The sequence below is a fragment of the Marmota monax genome, unplaced genomic scaffold (genome assembly GCF_021218885.2).
Source record: "Marmota monax isolate L192 unplaced genomic scaffold, Marmota_monax_Labrador192_F-V1.1 WCK01_AAM20220418_F8-fsc00007, whole genome shotgun sequence".
In the NCBI taxonomy this organism is placed as follows: Eukaryota; Metazoa; Chordata; class Mammalia; order Rodentia; family Sciuridae; genus Marmota; species Marmota monax.
Window position 1 is genome coordinate 23801119 of NW_026692781.1, and position 23717 is coordinate 23824835.

General features: G+C 39.5%; 2 protein-coding genes across 2 annotated transcripts in view; one reads left to right on the forward strand and one right to left on the reverse strand.

Moving 5' to 3' along the window:
• Gls (glutaminase) overlaps positions 1 to 10430 on the forward strand; it is a 77253-nt gene extending 66823 nt beyond the window's left edge. The window contains exons 15-18 of the mRNA XM_046447268.2: positions 3747 to 3808; positions 4684 to 4760; positions 4861 to 4924; positions 7693 to 10430. Of these exons, the coding sequence (XP_046303224.1) occupies positions 3747 to 3808; positions 4684 to 4760; positions 4861 to 4924; positions 7693 to 7849 (360 nt within the window). The 3' untranslated portion in view covers positions 7850 to 10430. The remainder of the gene's footprint in view (positions 1 to 3746; positions 3809 to 4683; positions 4761 to 4860; positions 4925 to 7692) is intronic.
• Positions 10431 to 12931: 2501 nt separating this feature from the next.
• Positions 12932 to 23717, reverse strand: part of Stat1 (signal transducer and activator of transcription 1) — a 37459-nt gene continuing 26673 nt past the window's right edge. The window contains exons 20-25 of the mRNA XM_046447267.2: positions 22940 to 23034; positions 22048 to 22193; positions 19690 to 19875; positions 18684 to 18759; positions 17688 to 17790; positions 12932 to 14066 (exon numbers count right to left, since the gene is read on the reverse strand). Of these exons, the coding sequence (XP_046303223.1) occupies positions 14052 to 14066; positions 17688 to 17790; positions 18684 to 18759; positions 19690 to 19875; positions 22048 to 22193; positions 22940 to 23034 (621 nt within the window). The 3' untranslated portion in view covers positions 12932 to 14051. The remainder of the gene's footprint in view (positions 14067 to 17687; positions 17791 to 18683; positions 18760 to 19689; positions 19876 to 22047; positions 22194 to 22939; positions 23035 to 23717) is intronic.

A 23717-nucleotide genomic window follows, 5' to 3' on the forward strand; every position in this document is an offset into this window, starting at 1 on the left:
AGAGTGCAGACATCAAGACACAACAAGGGCAGTAAGACCTATTTTACTCTGTCAAGGTTAAGAGAAAAAAAAATTAGCCTGAAGAAACTTGAATGCAAGACTAAAGAATTTAAATTGTGTCACAAATGATTTTGAGTTTTCTTGACACTCCCCTACTTAGAAACCTTCTGTGATCAAAGCAATGCTTTGAGAAGATGATTAGAAATATGTGAAAGCTTTTGGGAAGTGGAAGGATTAGAGAAGCAGAGGCATCAGGTAGAAGGATTGAATAAATCTGGTAATATAATACATGAAGATGGAGAAGTTGAAGTGATTGATAATGATTATACTCTTAATACCCAAAAGGTGGTAACAAACTGAATATTTGATACTTTGGGAGAGAATGGTCACTTAATTAGTCTACAGATATTTAATGGTCATGTACTACATGTGGAAGGCACTGGGATTACGGTGGAGAAAGAATAGACAATCTCTGCCCACATGGAGCTTATATTTAATGAGAAAGATAAGAGCTTATATTTAATGAACAAGAGAGAATATTATGTGACAATTTCCATGGAGAGAGTTAACAAAGTAAGGGATAAGGAGTGAGGAAAGCGGGTGTTTCAGTCTGCAGGATAACGTTGGATAAAACCTGAATGGAGGGATTTGATACCACCTATGTGCTGAGGACCTGAAGCCCAGCAAGAAGAAGTGGTAGGGAACCAGATGTGCAGTGTAACTGGGGAGCAGAGCATTTGGATATGCAAGCCATGCTTGAGAGTTGGAATTTGATTCTTGGTCTGATAGATTCTTAGTCTTTGATTCTTGGTCTGATAGATTCTTTGTCTGATAAACAGCAAGTACCTCGATGTTTTCATGAGATTCCTATGTTAGCAGTTAAATAGGAGGAACAGTTGGGAGGCTGTCCCATCCCTCTAGGTGAAGCAAGCTTGTAGCTCAGATAGACCTACAGCAGTAGAGAGAGGTAGTAAGAAGTGGTGGGAGGATTTGTTGATGAGCTACTTGTGGTTATGAGAGAAGGAACACAAGGAGTATTCTCAGGGTCTGTGTGGTGGACTTGTGTGAATTAGTAATTGTTTCTGGGCAGAAGCAGATCTGCTCCTTATCTCTGAGTGAAGAAGGCTTCCTTCTTCCCTGGGTACCTTGGTGGGAAGAAGCTGGCTGGGTACCCCTAAATGGCTGTGGAGGACTTAAATGCAGCAGTCTTGGGTGACTTCTGGGGCATTAGAATGAGCAACTGCATGAATTAGTGTCATCCCTAAATGGGAGATTCTGGAAGAGCTGACTGGAAGTCAGGGAAGGCAAAACAAATCAAGTTCTGAGACACCCCTGAAATACCTGAAGGTAATGTCAAGTAGACAGGTAGATGCAGACTTCTGGAGCGAGAGTGGGCAGCTGTCAATATTGTTACTGTTTTTGAGTTTGAAGTTTCAGTGTGGCAATCAAGTAGAGCTATAGGGTTGGTGTTTAGGTACAGTGATTAAAGATATAGATTGAAAAGTCATTCTGCCCAGAGGTACATATGAAACATTCGAGGGACGTTATGTTGAAAACCAAGAAAGATGGAGACTGACTTGAAGTATAATTAGACAGTGGAAAGTGGGCAGGGGATGTGCAAAGGAGCCAGCAGGAGGAGCAGTGTCTTGGGAGAAAAGTCCTGAGAGAGTGGGGAGTGTGAGGAGGACAAGAGGAATCAGGACTTAGGAAGCTGCTAGAACTTCTTAGAGTACTGTTCAGAGGCAACAGTGAATACGAAGATAATTTTCAGGGAATTCAAAAGTATAAAATACTTGCAAAAATATGCACTGATAAAGGGAATAAGAGGGTCAAGTGGTAGTTTTTCAAAATGGGATGCTGTGTCTGCATTAAGGCAGACATAAGGGAACCAGTGAAGAAAGAGGTCGGAGAAGCTAGAAACAAAGGTGTTAAGGGAGCGCAGTTAGGAGGTCTGGAAGACTGTGTGAAGGAACGGGTAAAGAAGCAGATCTTGGCAGTGAGGAAGGATGGATAACTTTTTGGTTTGAGGCACAGAGGGAAAAAGAATAGGTATTAAGTAAGTACTCTGCATAAAAATGAGGGGAGAGATGAGAGGTGTTTTTTTCCCCCAATCAAGTATTCAGGGTCATCACTGTTTTATGAGTGGCCTCTGGTGTTAAAGACCTGAATAAAGTATAAAGGACACTAATTAAAAAATAATTGTGAACTAGCAATGAGAGACCAGTGGGAAGTATGAATGGTCTCTGGTAGTTAAGCAGCATTCTGTAGCTAAAGAGCACAAGGGGAATTCTGAGAAAGGATTTAGAACCGATACCACTAAAAAAGATGCCAAGAGCACCTAAAAAAAAAAATAGAAAAAAAAATGGTGCATAACCCAAAAGAGCATATCAGAGTTACCCAGACTTTAAAAAAGGCTATGTGCATGTTTACCTCCTTTCCCTAAAATGTATCAATTTGAGGTATAAGAGTTAGATGACTAGAAATGGGATGGTGGGGGATGCTTATATATTAAAGAGTATTCTGGATGTAACTTTCTCCCACCTCCATACAGAACATTGTCTGGACTGTTCAGAGGGACTGACTTCAGGGGACAGGATGGGCAGCAGTAGTAAAGAATGGCAGGAAGGGAAGTTAATGGACTGAAGGAGTATTAGCTTTTTAAAGGATACCAACACTAATGGCCGGTAGTGTTATTTTGGAGGTATACAGCTCAGGTAGTTCCTGTATTCAGAACTCTGCAAGGCCTCTCATATGTTCATGAATCTCCCAAGGAGATTTAATATTTTAAGGACATATCTGATCACAGGACCCTTATTTTCATGGAGCATCTTGCAGACTATAGTTTTGCTACAAAACAGGCTTAGAAAATACTGGTCAGTTTGTTAGTTTTTAAAAATTCACAGGTTGTGGGGGGCCATAACACAAACAGAATGTCCAGTTTAAGATCTTGAAGCACAGCTCCAGAACTAGGTTGTTTGTGGAGAACTAGGTTACTTTCCATCCCTCCCATTGAGTTTTCATTTCCTACCATTGCGTCTAATGTTAGTTGGGTCATGAATATGAATGTTGAGGTTATAAAGCACAAGACAAACTGGAAATTTATAAAATATTTACCAACAAATTGTATGATCAGTAGTGTAGTTTTTCATCAACATTGCTGGGTTGATCCACCTTTTAAGCAGTTTTATGGGTTCTCTAAATGCTCTAATTTGTACCTGATGGGCAGGGAAACAAAAACTCCAGTGAAGTACAGCCCTATTCCTAAGTTTAAGATGATAAATACTGAGTTTTGTCTTTAAGATTTGCAAGGAATCCAGTTAGTGGAGAGGAATGTTATTGCTGGCAGGGATTAGATACTTAAAATAGCATGATTTAGTTTTTAATCATGTGATGACTTTTATCAGTATACACACTTGCTCACAGAACTGAGACATGCTAAATGAGAAGAGTGCTAAAGCATTTTCAGTTGCCCCAAATAGCAGATTGTGAGCTTCCACTCTTGTGCCAACTGGTATCATTCCATTCCTTCTCTCATGAACCTTATCTTTATTATTGAATCTTCCTTCATAATACTGTTAAAAGAAGCAAATACCACACATGTGTATATTTGGTTATAGAAGTGTACTTGATAAGCTTTTGCGAGTGATCCAGCTGAAGTATTCCAAGCACATGGAAATAACCAGTGACAATTGAACACTGTGGGTTTGTCTTTTCCTGTGAATGTCTGAACTTTCTTTTCTTCACAGGTAAAATCAGTGATAAACCTTTTGTTTGCTGCATACACTGGAGATGTATCTGCCCTTCGAAGGTATGTTGTCTGGGTGGATTAGCATGTGGTTTTCCATTATTGTGAAGTTGACGCTAGGTTAGCAGCCTAGCATCAAGGCTAAGGTCTCACTTTCATTTCCCTCTAATAAAAACAACCCAAACAAAATTTTTATTAAACCCCCATGTTCAATGCTTTGGGCCTGCAGCCCAGTCTTGTTCTTTTCCACCTTTTAGAAAAGCCTAGATATCTGCATTCCCAAATGGTAACTTATCCAACTAACCTGGCTAATTAATATTAGGGGTTTACCATTATTGGACAGTACCTCCCCATTCCACATTCACTCCCCATCTCTGGTGGGGGGATGGGACGGGAATCTGGTGTCCTGTAAATCATCAGGATCGGAAAGGCCATCTACTACCAAATACTTAATATAAAGTCTCTTGTATAGAGTTGCAACTGACCTTTAAATGGAAAGATGTATAGGCTTAATGTCTACATTTGTTTCAAAGTCCAGTCAGTACTCATAAATTGTAGAATGTAAAGTATCAAATTAAAGAATGGGAATCTCTGTGAAGACATACAACTTTACTATTAGCTTCTTGCCCTGTTGAGACATAAAATTTGGTATAGGTGTGTCTTTCTTCTGGAGTTTGAATAATAGCGTGATAAAACTTAATTCTGTGAGAGATGGTTAATATTTCATCCTACCCCCAAATAGCAAAGATAAGGATGAGGTGAGGTGGCATTTCCCAGGACACCTGGGTACTGAGTGAACAGGGACTCTAGTTAACATTAATGAGCCTGGCAAAGGATGGCGCCTGACAGGCCCTGAGGTTAAATTTATAGAGTGAATGTTACAGTGTGAACTGAATTTGTTTTATATATACTGAATAGCTATGCTTATGAATTTTCAGATTTGCTTTGTCAGCCATGGATATGGAACAGCGGGATTATGATTCCAGAACAGCACTTCATGTAGCTGCTGCAGAGGGTAATACATAAACCAGTCATTTATTATTATTTTCCCCAGAGTTAACTTCTACTAAATACTAATATCTGTTTTTTTTTTTTTTTTTTTGGGGGGGGGGTAGGTCATGTTGAAGTCGTTAAATTTTTGCTGGAAGCTTGCAAAGTAAATCCCTTCCCCAAGGACAGGTAAGCACTTACATACCTTTTACCATAATGGGCAAGTCAGTATTTGATTATACAGGACTACAGTATTTAAGTGATGGTATATGTAAAGTCACTAAGGCATTTGAATCTGCTGTGGTGTCTTTCCAGAGGCAACAAACAAAACCTTGTTTCTGCTAGATGGGTTATCTGATCTCCCATATCCTATTTCTTATCTAAGAATGGTATTCTTATTAGAAAATTTCAGCCTTGACTATCAGTCCACACACTACATGAAAAAGAAAGTTCTTTGTGTTTGGAAAGAGAAAATAGAAATTCTGTCCTCACAGGGCTTTTAACTACACAGGGGAGATAGGATAAACATATAAGAATGCAGAAGTAAAAGAGCCCATCTTGAGGGGCATATGAAGAATGTGTAAGAAAGCTTCTGAAAAAGAACTCTATAATGAATACACTGGAGTTTGCTGAAAGTCCGAGATTTGGGTAGAAAGCTTTATCAGGCTTTGTAGAAGTTGAATTCTAGCCAGTTATTTTGGTGGAAAGATCAGCGTTCAATCTATAGTAGGAAGAATTTGCCTGGGATGTTTTCTGGTCCTGTCCTCTCCCTCCTGGTCCACATGGCAAACTGCTACCCTTCCTGTGGCAAATGCTGTCCACAAAGTGAGCAATGCAGGGATAAGAGCCCAGGGCATGACCATGTATAGTAAATTGTGCACTCACAATACTTGATGTTATTTATTGAAGAAGAGCAGATGAGTCCGTGAGTATTGAGAATAAAGGGTTAGAATAACATGAGTAAGAAATATTTGATTTAGAGTTTTGCTATGTATAAGGACTGTGGATTTGATGTCTGAGGAATGGGAGTTACTGTATTAAGTTTAGAGCAAGTTGATTACTCTCTAGGTATTAAATGTGTTTACTAAGCTATATCTACTTTTTAAAAATTAGGGCCTAGATCTCATTGGTTCAGCTTGTAAGAAATGAGAAGTTATGTTAGTGTCTGAACAGTGTGGTAACACATCTGCTTATCTAACTTTACTCCTATAATTATTTAAATAACACGAGGACTATTTGTGGCAGTATTCCAAAACCTCAAGTTAGGGTGACAATTCTCCCATTTATCCCCAAATGTAATACCCTTCTCAGCTCTTTATAGAGGAAGAAACCAAAAGAATATTTCCCCTGTGTTTATAATTCCTAGTAAACACTAGTATGTGCTAGAAATATTTACTGTGTTTTTATATATTTGAACCCCTCCCCAAGTTGGCCTCTAAGAATGCAGAAGTAAAAGAGCCCGTCTTGAGGGGCAAGTTAGCTAAGTTAACTATTCAGCCTAACCCCACCCCTCAAAAACTAACAGATTTTAGGATGGAAGCTATAGACCCAAAACAATTATTTTTCTTCATTTCCTAAGAATCAGTATCATCTAAAATTATAAACTAGGCTTGAGTGAAATTAGTATATTCTTTGAAGTTGATTATTCTTCATTGTTTCATGGGAAAAGAGTTATAAAAAGGTAACTTATGGTGGCATTCAATTCTTAGAAAGCCCACATAACCACATGCTGTTGAAGATGACTGAAAAGTCCCTCTGTAGAGCCACTGTCTCCCTCAACTAAGGAAGGCCTGTACAGAAATAAAAAACCATTAGTCCAGCTGTTTTTTGAGAAACACAAAAGATACTTCTAAAGTGTTACTTACCTGATTTAAAAAATTAAGAATAGGGTTGGGGTTGTGACTCAGTGGCTTTCCCTCTGGCGGGGAAAGTTGAGTGCTCACACGTATGAGGCACTGGGTTCAATCCTCAGCACCACATAAAAATAAATAAACAAAATAAAGATATTGTGTCCATGTATAACTAAAAAAGTATTTTAAAATATTTAAGAACAGGTTACCAAAAATGTTTAAAAATGAGACAGTTTTAAACACTTTTGGTTTCATAATGTGACCAGTAATACAGCAAAGGAAAGAAGGAAACAGAAGCAAAGTGGAGAGAGTGGCCCATGAGCCCACAGAGCAGGACACTGGCAGCCTCTGAGAAGTTCTTGACACAAGTAGAGAGGGAAGGAGAGGGCCTTCTCACTTGTGCAGTATCTGGAACTCAGACTCATCCCTGCCCTGTGCTGCGGTGTGAGCCTCACAGTGCTGTCTCTGCCGATTAGGCAGTGCTATCCCTTCTTCATTTCTTCATATCCTGGAATCTTTATCTACCTTGCTCTTAACAGCGCAGCCCCAGCACACTTAATAAGGAAGGGAAACTGAGTCTTCTGTGTGAGTAGAGGTGTAGGTGAGCCCACACTTCCCATCCTACTGAAGGTGATGGAAATGTCACTTTCTCTGGGTCAGTCTTGTTCCTCCAATACATGGTTAAGCCCTCATAGAGTTATGGTTATTTCTAGACTTCTGAGATTTATTGTGATGTTTGAATTGACTGGAACATTTATTTAAAAATAAATCCTTTGGACTTTTCAGGAACCTTTGAGGTATCTATTTTGTCTGTCAAAACTAGGACTTTCCTTATAAAGGTCCCTCCATAAGCACTTGGATATGTAAACCGGTTCCTATCATAGAGATATTTTTCTCTTCATCCTCATATCCCAAATTGTCTGTGAGATCAGTTTTTAAATTATAAATTCCTTTCTGCATTTCTGCTAACGATTTTTACCTATAATATTGCTAAAGTGATTAAACCTGGGTGGCTGTTTAACCTATATTAAAACCTAGGGATGTTGGATGATCATCTTCATGCAGAAATTACCTAATGACCCTGTCCATACTGTGCCACTTGTTTAGGTGGAATAACACTCCCATGGATGAAGCACTGCACTTTGGACACCACGATGTATTCAAAATCCTCCAGGAATACCAAGTCCAGTACACACCTCAAGGAGACTCCGACAATGGAAAAGAAAACCAAACAGTCCATAAGAATCTTGATGGATTGTTATAATGGTCTTAAATCCCAAGATTTAAATCACTTACCTATTTAATTGTGGAAAATGATTATGAAGAACATGTGTATTTCTATCTGGTAGTGATGTATATTTTACATTTGTCATTTCAGTGTTACCGGAGTTTTCTTCATTGTGCGCACAGGACAAATCTGATCTCTTTGGGAAAAAATAGAAATAAAACAATCTCCCTCCATAATGTGAGCAATATTTACCTCGTGCACTGTATAATTTGATGTAAAAGAAATAGTTACCAATGCTAGCTTAAGTGTGTGGTCTTCATGATTCATTTGTGTGTTTTGTGAACTTTCAATTCATGGTGATGATTTGCTGATACACACTTATACATTAAGCTCTGTTGTACAGTCTGTCCAAAGGGGTCAAGGCTGTCTTCAGAAGCAAACAGTGTGACTTTGAAGACTTCAAATATAGATTTAGTTTTGAGTGTTGAACAACAATTATGCAACAATATGGTTGAGTGTTTAAAATGTCTCCCATCACCCTCGCTTCATGATGTGACTCTAAAATAGTTAACAGCTGTTAGTAGGATAGGCCAATTCTGATTAGACTGTATCAGGGAATCTGTTTAAAAATATGTTTGGTGACCAAAACATATGTGTGAATATAATTATAATACTTTTGAACATTTTTTCTTTTTTGATATCCCCTTAGTTCAGCCTCTCTTCTCAGACTTTAGCTGTCTGCCTCTTCCCTCTGGCTGGGAAAGTGAGTGCTGGCATACTATGCAGTTTTCATGTTTCCACAGTAAGTCAGAAAATGCCTCACATTTCTGGCATCAGAGCTAGTACTTTGCCATTTGTATAGAGGATGCACCAGAAACAAATTACTAAGGATAAATTAGTCCAATTCATTTGTTCTGAAAAAAAACAAAGGCATGTGCCGCTACAGCTCTTTAAAAAGTTATTTTTCAGCTCCTAGACAAAGACAAATTCAGAAATGCTCTAAGTTACCAAAGTTATTCTGACTGTAAGGGAACTGCTACAAATAACATTTGTTTTTAAATCTGCCATTCAAAGTCTGCATCAAGATATTTGTCCTCTTCGGGAAGACCACTGGATCACTCCCAATTTTTTCTCATTCTCTCCCGTATAATTTTTTGTGGGTTCTATAGTTCAATAATGAGAAAAAGCCAATCCATTTTAAATTGATACCCATCATTTTGTCTTAGGGAGTTAATTCACGATTCATTTAGAAAGTAGGTAAAAGGGGCTTCAGAACTGAAGAACAATTTTCTAGTAAATGCACATACATTGTATCTTATCATAACCTCAAAGAAATAAAGAGGTATGTCAGTGAGGATTTCTGACATTAAGCATACTGTCCATACATGTGTATACATGGACTTCTTTGAAGCTATTTAGTGAAATGAGCAGAATTCTCAACTACATGAATGCTAGTTGTTACCACATTAATGTGGCAATTCCCCCCCGCCTCCCAATCAGCATAGACTGCTGCTTCCAAGCTTTATTATGCCCAATGGCACTGTTACTCACTCCAGCAGTCCCCTGGTGCTTTGACTTTTGCTTTTAGTCTAAGTCAGTAGCTTTTGCCACTGCCCTCCCAATCCCTAGATGGCACCTCCCTTGGTGAAACCACGCCAGTGTTCCTTAGCTGCTCAGTTACAAAGGCGGCTCCTGTGTTCCAGCATCTGTGGGGAGAAAGGAAGGTGGGCACCACTGTGTTCCTGCCCCATGGATCTTATCAAGCCATTCAAACAGGTTGTATTTGCAAGACGCTGTACAGGAGCAGCATTATCCCCACAGGTATTGGGGTAGACATATTTTAATTGAAATCAACAAGGATAACTGCCTAAATAGCAGCTTGCTTTCTGTGATTAAAATGAAACATTAAGGTGGTTCAGTTGTGTGTTTTAAGATTACCAATGAGTGATTTTGAGGCTTTTATCTAATAATGAAGTTCTAACTATTATTTGGGAACAAAGAGAGTTTTCTTCCTTTCTCAGATCCAAACTGCTTTGTAAAATTCTTTGTGGTTAAGTGTGCCATTATTTCCCCAAGATGTTATCTAAGACTTTGTGCCAGGTGCTCTGGCTGTTTGCTACCGGCTGGTGATAATGAGTACATTTTATTTAAATGCTTGTTGAATGCTTGTTTACTGCTGCCATCAGTAAACTCCAAAGATCTTTTTGTTTTAGCTTTAGGATCATATGTGCTTTTTCTGTATCCTGGGAGCTTTGGATGGTCGTGTTAATATAAAGCTTTGTATACATTGTCGTTTTTATTGGTCTTGGTTCTAATGGTCTCATCTTTGGTGATATGCTGTCCCCACTGCTGCCCCACACTGCCTGTAGCTGCCGAGTTGGATTCGCTTTTGCTTCTGTGGTCTGTCTGGCAGGGAAATGAATGAGCTGTTAACGGATTTGGATTCTTCCTGGAGATTACACAGCTATGAATGTATTTGCTTTCAATATCTCCCAAAGTGGATCTAATCTTCAAAGTATAAATTGTTAAGTATTCTGAAATTGGGAAACATTTTATTTTAAATGAAATCAGATAGTGTTGCTTTTTACAGCATAATAAATACATGTATGATAAAAAAGTGTGAAAATGGATTTTCTTAAAACAACTAAGGTTTTTCTCTTACGACCCTGGGTTGAACACTTTACTGAGTGTAGGGATCATGTCCAGTTGGTCAGATCCATTGCTAATGCCTACTATGAACCAGGTAGTATGCATGGTGTCAGGTGGGGCTATCACAATGACAAAGCCAAGGAGTTCATCCTCAAAGATGTGGGAATGGGGAAGCACATTCTATCCTCTAGAATTTAACACTACCCTTTCATTGTTACAAAGTGCTCAGTAAATACTTGTTGAACTGAACCATTGAACATATTCTTGAATGAGAGGACAGGTTATTTTTATTTATAAAACCTTAATCTACTTGGAGAGTTGAACCTGGTGCTACCACACTAGGATCTGAGTTGGACCAGTTGGCAAAGCTAAGCTCCTGCCTAATTTGTTATATGTAGGAATGGCATTCACTTCCAGTGCCAGAAACCCTGGTCCTTGGAGCACTCTTTCCCTTCAGGTTTAAGGTTTGTGTCTGGTTCATGGTAGACATGAGCACCAGGGCCAATACATTTTCATCTATCAAAGTCATTTATCACAGACTAAATTGTTTGGCTATAGAAGCCACGGTATTTTACCATCTTCATTATTGATATTTTAGAAATGCAGGAGACATCAGAAATTCTCTAATCTAATCCATTCTTTTATTGATGAAGCTGGGACTCAAGAGAGGCTCATGATACAGAACTTAGTCCCATACTCTTTTCCTATAGCCTATAATAAGGTCCTACTGACTATGGACAGAATTTGCATTTAAACTTATTTATATTAAATAATTCACATCAGCTAAGGCTTCTCTGCTATGGAATTTTAAGGTCAGGCATAGCTGCTATAAAGTTAAGCTCTGTAACATATAGGCAACTTCACCTACACCTATCAGTGCAGATGTACAGATAATCCCAAGGGAGAAACTTTATATTTGTTGTTGTATAACAAGATCATTTTATTTTTGTGTGGCTATTTTAGGGGTTGGGTTAATCTTCATAGTAAAATGAGTAAATTCGTAAATCATAGACTGAATGGTTCAAGGAAGCCCCCTATGTATGTTAAAAGGTGGCACTTGAAAAAAAACTTTTGCAGAAAGGGGAATTTTATAGTTATGTATGGAGTGGATGTGATTTATTAGATTATAGAAGGTCCAGCTCAGATCCTAGTGAGATAGGAAGGTTATATGATCCAGATCCTAGAACATCTTAGGTTTATCATGGTTTTGTTCACCAATATTTCCCAAACATCTAGACTAGAGCCTGGCTCATGGCAAATACTGAATACATACTTGATGAATTAATAAATTAATGAATCTTAGCCAACCAAAAGATGCCACTTGAATAAATACCCCTTACTTGGGGAACAATATCTGAGTTCAAAGACTAGGTACAAGAATTTCCAAAACACTTTCTAGCTTTTTCCCTGGAGCAGTCAGATGTGACAGAGGACTATTTTGTTCATTAAGACCTGCCTTCATATTCCACTTTAGTTTGTAGGCAGTAAAAACATCTTGCTCATTTAGTGCCATCTCTGAAAATAATTCTCTTTTCTTGAAAATAATAAATTTATCCTAAGTGGTACATATATGCTCTATGCTTAGAAAACACCTACCAAATTTACAAGTGTCATATAAACACTATCCAAGATATACTTAAAACACAAACATAGCTTAATCCATGATTTACTCAGCAATATTTTAGTGGTCAATTAAATGAGACTACAAATTGATCTCTTCCACTGACCTATCTTAATCTGCCATTTAAATTCTGGTTACAAGCATGGTGAGTAAGGAGAATATTTAAGAAAGTAGTGTTATTAATCTTATTGTAAAATAAGGACTGATACGTAAATGAGGTAAATATTAAACCAGTTCATAATGCCAGCATTATTAAAACCTTATACTAAAGATTGGCTGGTACAGTAAAATGAAACTATGCCAATCATTCTTAAAGGACAAAAGTTTAACAAGTAGTTAAATCCTAGGAATTAGGGACAATATTCACAAAAATGTGGTCATGTTTCTTGATTTTTTCAGTTTGAAGATTCAACCAAAACCCAGCCAGGTTCATACTATCCTATGTAAAAACTGAGAAGAGGCCTCAATTTGTGTAGTAATAAGAAAAATAAAAAAATACTGTGTGCATATTATATTTAATGTAATATATATACTTTAGCTTTAATTATAAAGTAGATGTCAAGAAAATTTTATCTCCACCAAAGAATAACACAGCATTTCTGTAATCACATAGTTGTGGTGGTGGAAATGGAGAGAGGAGAGCGGCCACGCAGACAAGCAGTCTGTGAAAGTTATTCAGAAGAACCCTGTGGACTCATCCCTTATCACTGCTCTGTGTCCACACTAATGAAAGAAGACCATATAAACAAAACAAAACAAAAAAATAGTACATTCCAGAAAACATCATCCATTCAAAAAACTATGTGGAAAAACCGCAAGACAGATAATGGAACCATTTGCAAACATAATTGTCAGAAAATCACATTTATCAGTGAAAAATATGCAGTTCTCCATGCAGTTACATAGGATATGAGTTCTGAAATAATTTGATTTTCATGTTATCTATGGTTAATGATAATAGTTGTCAGTAACTACGTTTTCTACTCCTTTCTCAATTTTATGGCTAATAGACTAAATACCAGCTAATAACAGTAAAAACAAATGAACCCATTTAAGAAACATGAATTAAATTCCTGGGTTTATCTCCATCTGCAATTAATTTCAATGTTTTAAAAAATAAAGAGATCTGCCTTAAGAGGGCTGTTGTTAAGAGCTTGGCTCCCTTCATGGAAGGGCAAAGACAATTTCATTCACCAGTGACCAAGATGAAGGTGAAACACACTAAGCTCTGGATATTAAATATTAAACAGAAAACTCTATTTATGAATTTAGAAAATGTACTTCCTTCTATTGATAACAGCCAATATTATTCAGCCATAACCAACACAAAAGCTAATTCTCTTCTAGAAAAAAAGAATTTTTCTCCAGTTTTAAATGGCCAGTGTGGAAGATATAATTAAAATGAAGAGCGCAACTTCTTTTTCTCCTACCCAGATGCAAGAAGGCTACTTTTGATAAAGTATTGATATATAATTTTACATAAACTTGGCTTTGAACTATTTCATTGGCAAAACAATAGACTTTCAGCCATATTTAAAGCAGAATGGAAATTTTCTTTTTCTACATCAAGAGTTCCCAAGTAACCAATATCTATCCAACAACCTGTAACAGCTGGGCACTGATTTCATGCACAGCATTTGCTAAATTGTTGCCGAACTTCTCACCTTTCCCAAAGGTCTCTCATTCTAGTCCTGATGCTTTGGGTGCATATGGATGTTTTTCATTTGCAAAATCCACTCTGTGGAGAGTGCCTTTCAATTTCACCTTCAATAAAATGCATGAAGCCCTTCAGAGTAACATGTTTCTGAATAAGAGAAACATCCACTTGCTATCAATAGGCTGCAGCAAATTTGTTGTCCTCTCTTTCATTTCCCTAGAAACATAGGATGTGAAGGAACAGAGCAGCAGGAAGGAGTCACAGATGGGAAGAGAAAAATGTCGCCAGAGAAGATGAGAAAAATTCATGCTCTATACTGCATTCATCTGTAAGAGATAAAAGATGGTTAAGTTTATCACATTGATCTGGTGACAAGCAAGTTCAGATATTTAACATCACTGTAGAATGTAGTGGAAGGAAGACACTTCTAACAGCAATAACCACCAATGAATTTGAGGACCTTCAACATGACCTACCCATTTTCTGGACTAATCAAGACCTTTTATATCACTTAAGCTGATGGATTATTACTCTACAGCCTGCTGGCTTAATTTTGTGAATCTATCCAGACTGCATAAAGCTTTCTGCTGTTATGCAAGTCTGGGGACAGAGCAATGTGGCAAATCCACTCATGCAAAACAAGGGTGAGGAAATGCTGAGTTATATGCCAGAGGGAGAGAGGGATGTGAGGGAAATGATGAATTTCCCTTAAAGGTCACTCATAGGTAAAATAAATGAATGTTTCAAATACAGGCCAGAGAAGTAGAATTATTAAGATCCCCTACACCTTCCCTACCGGTGCCTTCTGCCCAGTTGCCTTGAACATGGCAACTTGGAGTCAGGAAATTGCTCCTCAGGGAATGGTGACTGTCCTACCGCTGACTCCCTGACTTCTATACTGGTCTTTCGCCTTATATCAGATGTTCTGAGAGACTATTTGGTCCCCTGCAATGTCTAAAGACGTTTCTGACTGCCATGACTGGATGTGGTGGTGTATGGCATCTATCTAGTGGGGAGAGGCCAGAGATACAATGCAGAGGACATAATTCTCCATTCCCAAATGCCTGTAGTACCAAGACTGAGCACTAGACAGTAAAGCCTCTTGAGAGCTTTTCTAAATCTCAAGTGCTCAATAGTGCATGGTACTTGGTGGGGTCTTAGGAAAATCATTTTGGATTGAAAAGCACACTGAAGGTTCTGCCCCTATGCTGCAGCCTGGTCAACAGCACAAAGTTGTAGTTAAGATGGCAGACTTTAGGGGTGTCAGGGAGAGAGAGAGAAAAAAGGAAGCCCAGATTCCAATCTTGTCACTGTGTGATTGGACACATTACTTAACCTCTAAATGTTAAGGTCCTCAGTCAAAGTTGGCTAATAGTACCTAGCAGACAGGTTTATGGAAAGGGTTAAATTAGCATATGTAAACTTTCTATACAGTAGAAGGAAAATAGTAGATAATAAATTATCATAATTTTTTCTTCTTGTTGTTGTTATGAGCTTTGGTCAAAGGCCTCTAGGAAAGTAGGTTGTACTACAGCCCAGAGGGAAAAACTTATCATACAGAAAATCCAGGCTAAACAAACACCCAACTCATGTGGCAAAAAACACTAGTAATTTTGCTATCTTGGATAATTTCCTCAGGAGCTTGTGGTCCTCTTGCCCAGAGGCTGCACTGGGCATCAGTCCCTAGTGTCACCCTAGTCCAGAGCTGCAACCTCCAGACTGGGTGGAAATCAGCCAGCTCTGAGAGAGCTGCTTCCATCTCAGAGCCATGGATGCCGAATGGAAGTCATGGCCAAGACTGAGGACAGAGCAGACCACAGTGGAGCCAATCCAGTTTAAAAACTCATCCAGTTTTTATTTTGAATTTGCATTTGAATTTGCCTAACCAGTGCTGTGTCTCCCTTATAGCCTCTTTTAGCTCTGTACATCTACTGACCTGCCTGGAGTCTTTAATGGTGTGTGTGCATGTGTGTGATGTGTGGGGAGAGGGGTAAAGACAGAGAGATTGACTTTATTCTACAAATGAAATGAATGATATCATTTGGGATGGAATGGCTATAGGAATGTCCAAAGGCCACAAACCATTTCCTGACATTTATTTGCAGTATTTAAACTGCTCTCACAGTATCATTCTGAGAGCATACAGGAGGCAGTCCTACTGCTTACACAGATGGACGGAATTAATCCATCTTCTTTTCACAAGGTCACAGGGATAATGGTGATGATAGAGTTGGAACTCTGCCTGCCAAATCCCAATCACAGGCCTCTCACCCAGAGGCCACACTGCCTTTGTCTTAATAAGCAGAATAAAATGCTCAGTTTGTGCAAACAGCCTCTATGGGATGCACATTTTGAATGAAGCCAAGTCTGGCTGTTTGTGGCAGGTGTTCTAGGATGGTGGACAAGAGCATGCATTCTGGAGACACCAGGTAGATTCAATGTTGGTTCTACTGTTGACTAACTACTGGATCTTAGTCAAGCTCTGTAACTGGGGACAGGGCCCTGCTCTATGTCTGCCAAGATGAGAACAACAATAACACCCAACTTAGAGGCTTTTTATGGGGAAGTGCTTGGGAGGGGGGAGGTGCTAGTAAGTGCCACCCATCAATAGTGATGCGGCTGAGGGACCTTGCTCAGGAACAAAAGAGGTGTAAAAGGGGATTACCCTGCTTTTTGGCTCTATCTATATAGCTTATATTTTCTAAATTGGACTTTAAGAGTACTGCGTTGTTGTGTCAGGCTTATAGAGCACTTTTTAGAGGAGTGTTGGGATGCTACCTTACACAGAGAAAAGGCTCATTTTGCACAGACCAAACTATTTTGCTATCATACTAGCTAAGCATTTTTCTAAATGGCTTTTTTATCCTCAACAATCAGGAAAGTGTAAGAAAGTACAGTCTCTACAGATTTTAGCCCTCCTAAAGTGGAGGAAAAGGCCTTCTTACCCTTAAGAAACGTGACGCTGATCAGGTATTACTGAGGTCACGTGAACACACTCCCTGAATTCATGATGGTTTGTAAGAGACGCCTCACCCCCTCTTTTCCCTCTCCCTCCCTGACTTCCTCTCTCATTTTTGAGAACCTATTTTTGCCAGGCACCAGGTACAAAATGATGAAGAAAAAGCCAGCAGTGACTCAGAGAGGTGTTTTTTTTTTCTTTTTTTTTTTAAAGCACTAAACCAACTTTGAAAAATGAACTGGAGTAGCTCCATGCGAAAAAGAGCTTAAAATTAAACAGCATCAGCAAAAACCCAGCCAACCAAACAAATCTTTAAGAGGAAGGATTTCAGGCTGAAAGGCAAACAATACTGTTTGATATATTGAAAAATATTCTCCCAGAGGAAGATCACCTCTTTTGGAAACAATCATGTTCCTATTTCTATCATGAAACTCACTAACTCTTTCACCCCCTGTGCTGTTTTTTCTGGGCTGGCCTTTTTTCATAGCTTCAGGAGCTAGCAGCACAAATTCCTTCTTAAATAGGAAGCAGAGAAAGCCCTTTCAGGGCTGCTTGCTAAGTGTAAATCTGTAATTACTGCAACTACCCAGCATTAGTCCCTAAAAATAACACCCTTTCCTAAGAATGTCACTGTGGTAAGGCTGTAGGCAGAAAGAAAACATTTTATCAGAAAAATATTAGTTCCTTAATATGTGAAATTCTACAAGGACAGAACTTTTGTACTTCAAAGGGCAGAAGGGGAAACATAAGTATTTGAAATGTCACCTATTTTTTGGAGGATGCCAAGAATAAACATTTTGCTGATGATGTACCTTGTCGAAGCACAGCAGGCTTTTCCTTGTCCCAGCTCATCTGAAAAATGCCCTTTCTTTGGCTCTGCCAGAGGAATCCTTCTTGAGGAAAGTCCCTGGATCTGCTGCAGTGCCCACCCTGCCTCAGAGGGCACCCGCTTACCCAGGTCTGGGAACACCCCTGCAACAGTACTTACCATAGTGTCGAATTCCACATTGCCCACTATCCGGGATACCTCATCAAACTCCTCAGGGGACATGGGGAGCAGGTTGTCTGTGGACTGAAGTCTAGAAGGGTGACTAGAAAGGGGAGGAAGGAAAGGGAAATGTTAACACCTCATGAAAGCCCTACTGCAGACTCAACACATTTTCTTTATCTTTTGTCTGTGACTGAATGACCACTTTATATTTTTATTTTAGGAAAATGTACACGTTTATAAAGCACATCTGAAAATGTATGGATCACCAGCAGTTTCTGTCCCCAGCCCGGCCCCTTGGGAATGTATGTACTGGACTCTAGATGTGAGTGGGTCACAGCCAGACTGGAACCTAGGCCACTTCTGCCTGGTTAAGCCTCGGAATGAGCACGAGCCGTGTGCCACCCTGGGACGGCAGTGCCCCGTGGCTTACCCTAGACAGAAAAGCACCAGAGAAATGTCTGGGGAGTCCCTCATCCCTACCTTGAGATTTGTATGCAGATAAAGCTGCTCCAGAGTGTTTTTACATGAAGGCTACATCCATTCAGCCCAAGACAGTGCTGCAGGCCAAATAACTGACAATGACTTTCCAAACCTTTTTCTACCTTTTATGAAATGAAACAACAGAATAAAAGCAAGCGGAAAATGTATCTCGATGATTACTTTGGCCTTTTCTAGGTTGAAAAGAACTGCTTTCCCACTCTTTGCAATTTTTGTTCATTTTATTTATGCTTTTTCAAAGTATCCGTTTGGGGAGAACTTAAATACCTTACATACAACTTTGGTTTTCCTGTTTTGTTTTGGTTTTTGGTTTTTAAAGGCAGTCAAATGCTGGCAGACAGTGACACCAGGATCTCTAATTAGGATCTTTCCAACAAGTCCAACTGTAATGGCGACAGCAATTACAAAGGAAAAGCAAAATACACTCGCCAGGCCCCAGCCAGGGCCAGGGCTAGTGTGCAGTTTGGAACATGCCAGTCTTCTGTGCTCACTTACACTTCAGACACAGAAATCAACTCAGTCTTGATGTATCCAGTTCCTTTAGGGCCGTCAAGTTCCATTGGTTCTGGTGCTAGAAGCAAACACAGCATGTAACTTTCCATTAGAGAAATTACCAAAGAATATTTTGGGGGATCAAAATTCTACTGTTTTTCTTGGCAGCTCAGAGTCCTGCAATTTTTAAGGGGTTGTGATCTCCCTGCCTGAGTCATCTGAAATTCTGGTGGGCATGAAGAAGCAATTAGCAGAAAAAGAGTGAGTATCTCATTAGCAGCCTAGCTAGGAGCTTTCTCTTCCTCAAGCTGTAATCCCCCAAGATGGCCACATGTGCCAAGTTCTCACTGGTTTAGCTGATGATATACATGCACGTGTTTAATTCCAAAGTGACTGTCCTAATAAATAGTGATACTTCTCATTCTGAAAAGCAATTAGCTTTTCTGGCATGTTCTAAAACTAGAAAAACCTAACTTGAACTTTTTCAAATATGATTCAGTGGTAACTGAGAAGCCTAAGACTGTTATCCTAGACAAAGCCCCCTCTTAATAAAAACTAATAACAATAGGATCTAACAAATAATTGGGCTGATGAAACAGGTTACTTCTCATGGACCTGTTTCCTTAATTTAACATGAGCAGACTGGCACAAATCAGTTGGTCATACTTCCCTTCCTGTTCAAAAAGTGACAATGTAACAGATACACAGACCAGAAATAGACTTTCCCTATACCTGTAAAGTATGAAATTATATAATCATGTCTTGCGTGCTGTATTAGGCCAAATAATGCATCTCATTACCACCACACTGAGTGCATACTGTGTTTTGAAAGCCTGCTTTTACTAATCCATAAGAGAGTAGTGGGTTAAAGACAGCAGGCTGGCCCTGGCTGGCAGGATGGCAAAGGTAAATCCTGTTTTTAAATCTGGTCTGCACACAACACTCGCCTACCAGGAAAGACGGCGCTGGGCTGTGTCTCAGGAGGGCAGTGGTGATTGTTCCCACCTACCTTCCTTTGGCCTGGAGTAGTACTTTCCAAAGGCATGGTCTTTGTCAATATTTGGATACAGATACTTCAGGGGATTCTCTGGAATGTTTTCAGCAGCCATGACTTTGTAATTGCGAATTATATCAGGAAAAGTAACAGCAGAAAGTTCTTTCTTTGTGTAGGGTTCAACCGCATGGAAGTAAGGTTCTAAAAAGGAGAGACGCTCAGTGAGTCCCAGTGAATTCCACAGAATATTCCACAATGACACAGAGAGAAGCAAAACATTGTAGATTATACAGATGTGAGCGAGCTCATGAGAACTAATTATAATCTAGGAGCTGTCACACATACCATGGACTGCTTTATTTCTAAATAAATTACAATCCTGTCTTTAATAGGGAAAAAACAAAGGCAGGTTTTACTCTCAGTAACAATGTGTTTGTCATTATTTGCCTAGATTTATAAATGTGGCTAAAAGAGGTTTGTTAAATTCCTTTAGAAGCCTTCATCTTCAACAAAATGCTGCCCATAGGCAGATAAGTAATTAATTACCAATTGGGTCTCTTGGCTCAAGCCACAGATTAAGTTATTAAAAGATGAGCTCATTTTGTTTTTCTTTTCATATTGAAAAACATAATTATTAAAATAAATGATGATGATCTACAGGAAAAATAAAACTTTTGAAACAAGAAAAGATCTCATATTCTACTTTTTTTTTCCTAATTTTTAATGCAATAAGCCACAGTTTAATTAACTCCTATTCTTATCCCAGACCTGATTCAAAACTTTCTTCCTACTGATGAACCCAGCCTAATTTCATTTTAAGATTGGGAGCCATCTTGTCATGAAAAGTTAATTTCTGTTTTACTATAAATTACTGCGATTTTTAAACTTGTTTGGAATTCCTGCCCGGGCCTTGAACTCACCAATGCCTGGCCTTCCCTGACCAGATAACAACCCTCTCTAAAACCTTAGTGACACCTCATAAATCCTGGCTCCCCCGACCAGATAACAATCCTCTCTGAAACCTCAGCAGTGCCTCATAAATTCTGATGTTGGGATCTGAATTTACTCCCTACCTTTAAATGTCATGCCATGTAGATCATTAACCTACTATCTGCCTTTGTATTATGCTTGTCAAAATTCTGTTATCTGTAAGTTCTCAAGACAGCCCCCCTTTGCAACTTTTTTTGCTATAAAATCTCATTCTTGAAGAGCTGGTGGGCTGGTCTCTAGCCCACATTAGGGGAGACAGTCGCTGATCAGCTCTCTTTGTGTACGCAAATACAAGCTTGCTTTAATTCGATTTAAAATTGGAGTTGGTGGTTTTTTTCTTTGCATCAGGGTTCAACACTATTTTATCCAAAATCCCACTTCTGTGTGCACATATTCCAAAAGGTGCTGAGCAGTGCTTTGGGAGTCCTCTCTAGAACTTCTGCTATGCTATATCCTAAATCTATGTGGCTGGTGCAGCCCTGCTTACACTTTCCTGGTTGACAAGTGTTTTCTTCCTCTTTAATTGGGTCATAGCTCATCTCTGAGCTGCATCAGGAAATGAACTACCCCAGAAAAAAGAAAACAGGTAGGCTTCAACATCTACTGCCTACACCAGGGTCCAATCCCAGTCTTCACACTTTTCATCAGAAGCAAAAATGAACAGAACATCGTTTGCCTCTACACACCAACAACAGGGAAGTCACCACAACAAATCAGTTTTGTTTCCAGCGCTCTAGGCAAACTATAGGTGCCTGTGAAAAGTACTCAGTTTGCCATTATCATTTTTTCATCTGCACTCTTCAGCTTCACCTCCAGAGATCTGCTTCATGATGCCAAGGTTTCTGGAGTCTTTTATCTATGGACTCATTTGGTCAAAGAGAAATCCAATACACCAACAGAGATAAATGAGCAGCTGCTCTATTTGAAGGCAAGGCAGAGAGGACTGCAGCTTATCCTGAGAGCCCTCGCATCCAATCCCAGCTACTGGTATGTGTGGATAAAACCAATAAGGAGGTCTTCTCACAAAGCCAATCCTCGCCTGTGCACTTGACTCTGGAGTTACCCTAAGTGAGTCTGGAACCTTAAACTGTGGCAAAAGTGAGCTCTTCCAAGGAACTGGCTACAGATGATATTGACTCACATCCTATCCTACAGAAAACAAACCTGACTGAAAGGAAGGAACTTGACCTTATCTTTTAAAAGCCATCATTTTCACAAAACATCCTAGGCAGTGATTCATCAATATTCATTTGGGGGAGGGGGTGTATAATAATATCCTATCTGGGGGCCTCAGTTGGGTAAGTCTGGGCTGATCTGCAGTAGTAAAGAGGATGTCAGCCATATGTGGCACCGTGCCCGGGTGCTCCAGTGCCCTTCACTTACCACCTCCATTCTGGGACCGCTCCACCCATGTGAATGTGATGGCCCCTTCCCGGGAGCTCTCGCTGAACCGCAGCAGAAATGTCCCCGGCTGCTGGTCCTTGAGCAGAGCGCGTTCTTGCTCCTTGCTGATAAAGCCCATGATACACCTAGACATGGAGATCACCGGTGTCACTTGTAGTTCAATCATGATTTTAATCTTTATATTAACTTGACAAACCAAGAAAATGACTGCAACATGGTAAGAGAACATATAATAAAAAATCTATAGACTATTTAAAAATATATTTAATTGAAACTTAAGGAAGCATTTCACTTACACATATGTATGCTAAACTAAAAAAAAAAATACATAATGCCAGCAGGATGCTACAGATGTTCACTAAATACTTGCTGGATTAATGGGTCTTTCATCATCATTTGACTTTAAAGGCTATGAAAATATCTGAATTTACACATTTTTTATGCTGAAGAGGAAGATGCAGAAAATATATTTTAGATTCTAGCATCTCTGGTCATTTTAAAGCTTTTGTTGAAGTATCAGCTCATCCTATGAGTGAGTGAGACAAAATTTACCAAGTTGAAATGTCTCCTTTCCTATGGACAATATAGCAGGTGATCAAGAAACACTTGTTGAATGCATGAATGGCACTCAGTTGGTTTTCTTTCTTTCTTTTTATTTTTTAATTTAGTTTTGCATAAATACTAAGGAAGGATAAAGTTTAATTTTCTGAGGTTCCACTCTCATAAAGCCTTGACAGCCGTAAGTATGCATCACTGTGAGGTGCACACAAATCCTGTCCAATAAGGAAGCCCAGCTCAGGCTTTGTCTGAACCTTCAGTAAGGCAGCATGTACTAAAAACGTTTCAAAAATGCATCCATCAGGGTCCTTACCCATCATTCCAGAGAGACAGCAGGTGTTTTTTAATGAGTTCTAGGATGTTTTCAATCCAAAGCCAGAAGGAAAAATTTTTATCATTAATATTTTCCTGAAAATATACCAATGCATACATTAGGATTCAAGAAATTCAAAATAGTGACTCAACATTTTCTCTCCCACTGCTGTATTTTAATTTGCAAAGATACCCCAGCTGCCAAAGTAGAACTGTTCAGCACACAGCAGCAGCAGTCCCTTGTTGGGGAATGTCTCCATTCCTCCCCTCTTATCGGTGTTAGGAACTGGACCTCTCCACTTCCCTGGGCTGGGCTCTGCTTCTCTCTCCAAACAGTAGCAAAACAGCCAGGGGATGACCTCCAGGGCGACTCAAAGAAACAAAAACTGCCCTCAGACTTGCGGAGCCCAGTAGGGTGAGCTGATCAACACTATCTGGTGACCCCATTGGGGTCTAACTGCTGCCTCCAGCTGGTCCCTCTGTTTGATACACTGCAAAGCTCATCAGGCCAGTCAGGCCAAGCTCACGTTTCACATGGACAAGGCCAAAACACTGCTGGGCAGTGGGCTGGTGTGAGGGAACTGAAGACTCATTTCGGATATGAAAGAATGTTATCACTCAGGCAGGTGCTTCCCGTCAGACTCTGGCTTGGAGACTGACCTCCAGAAACCTCCAGCCCTGAAGGAAAGTAAACAACTTGCCTTCAGGGCTCTGTGGGTGAGAGGCAAACATGCCAGAATAAGCAAACAGTTAAGCACCACAGTGAGGAAAAGGAGAAC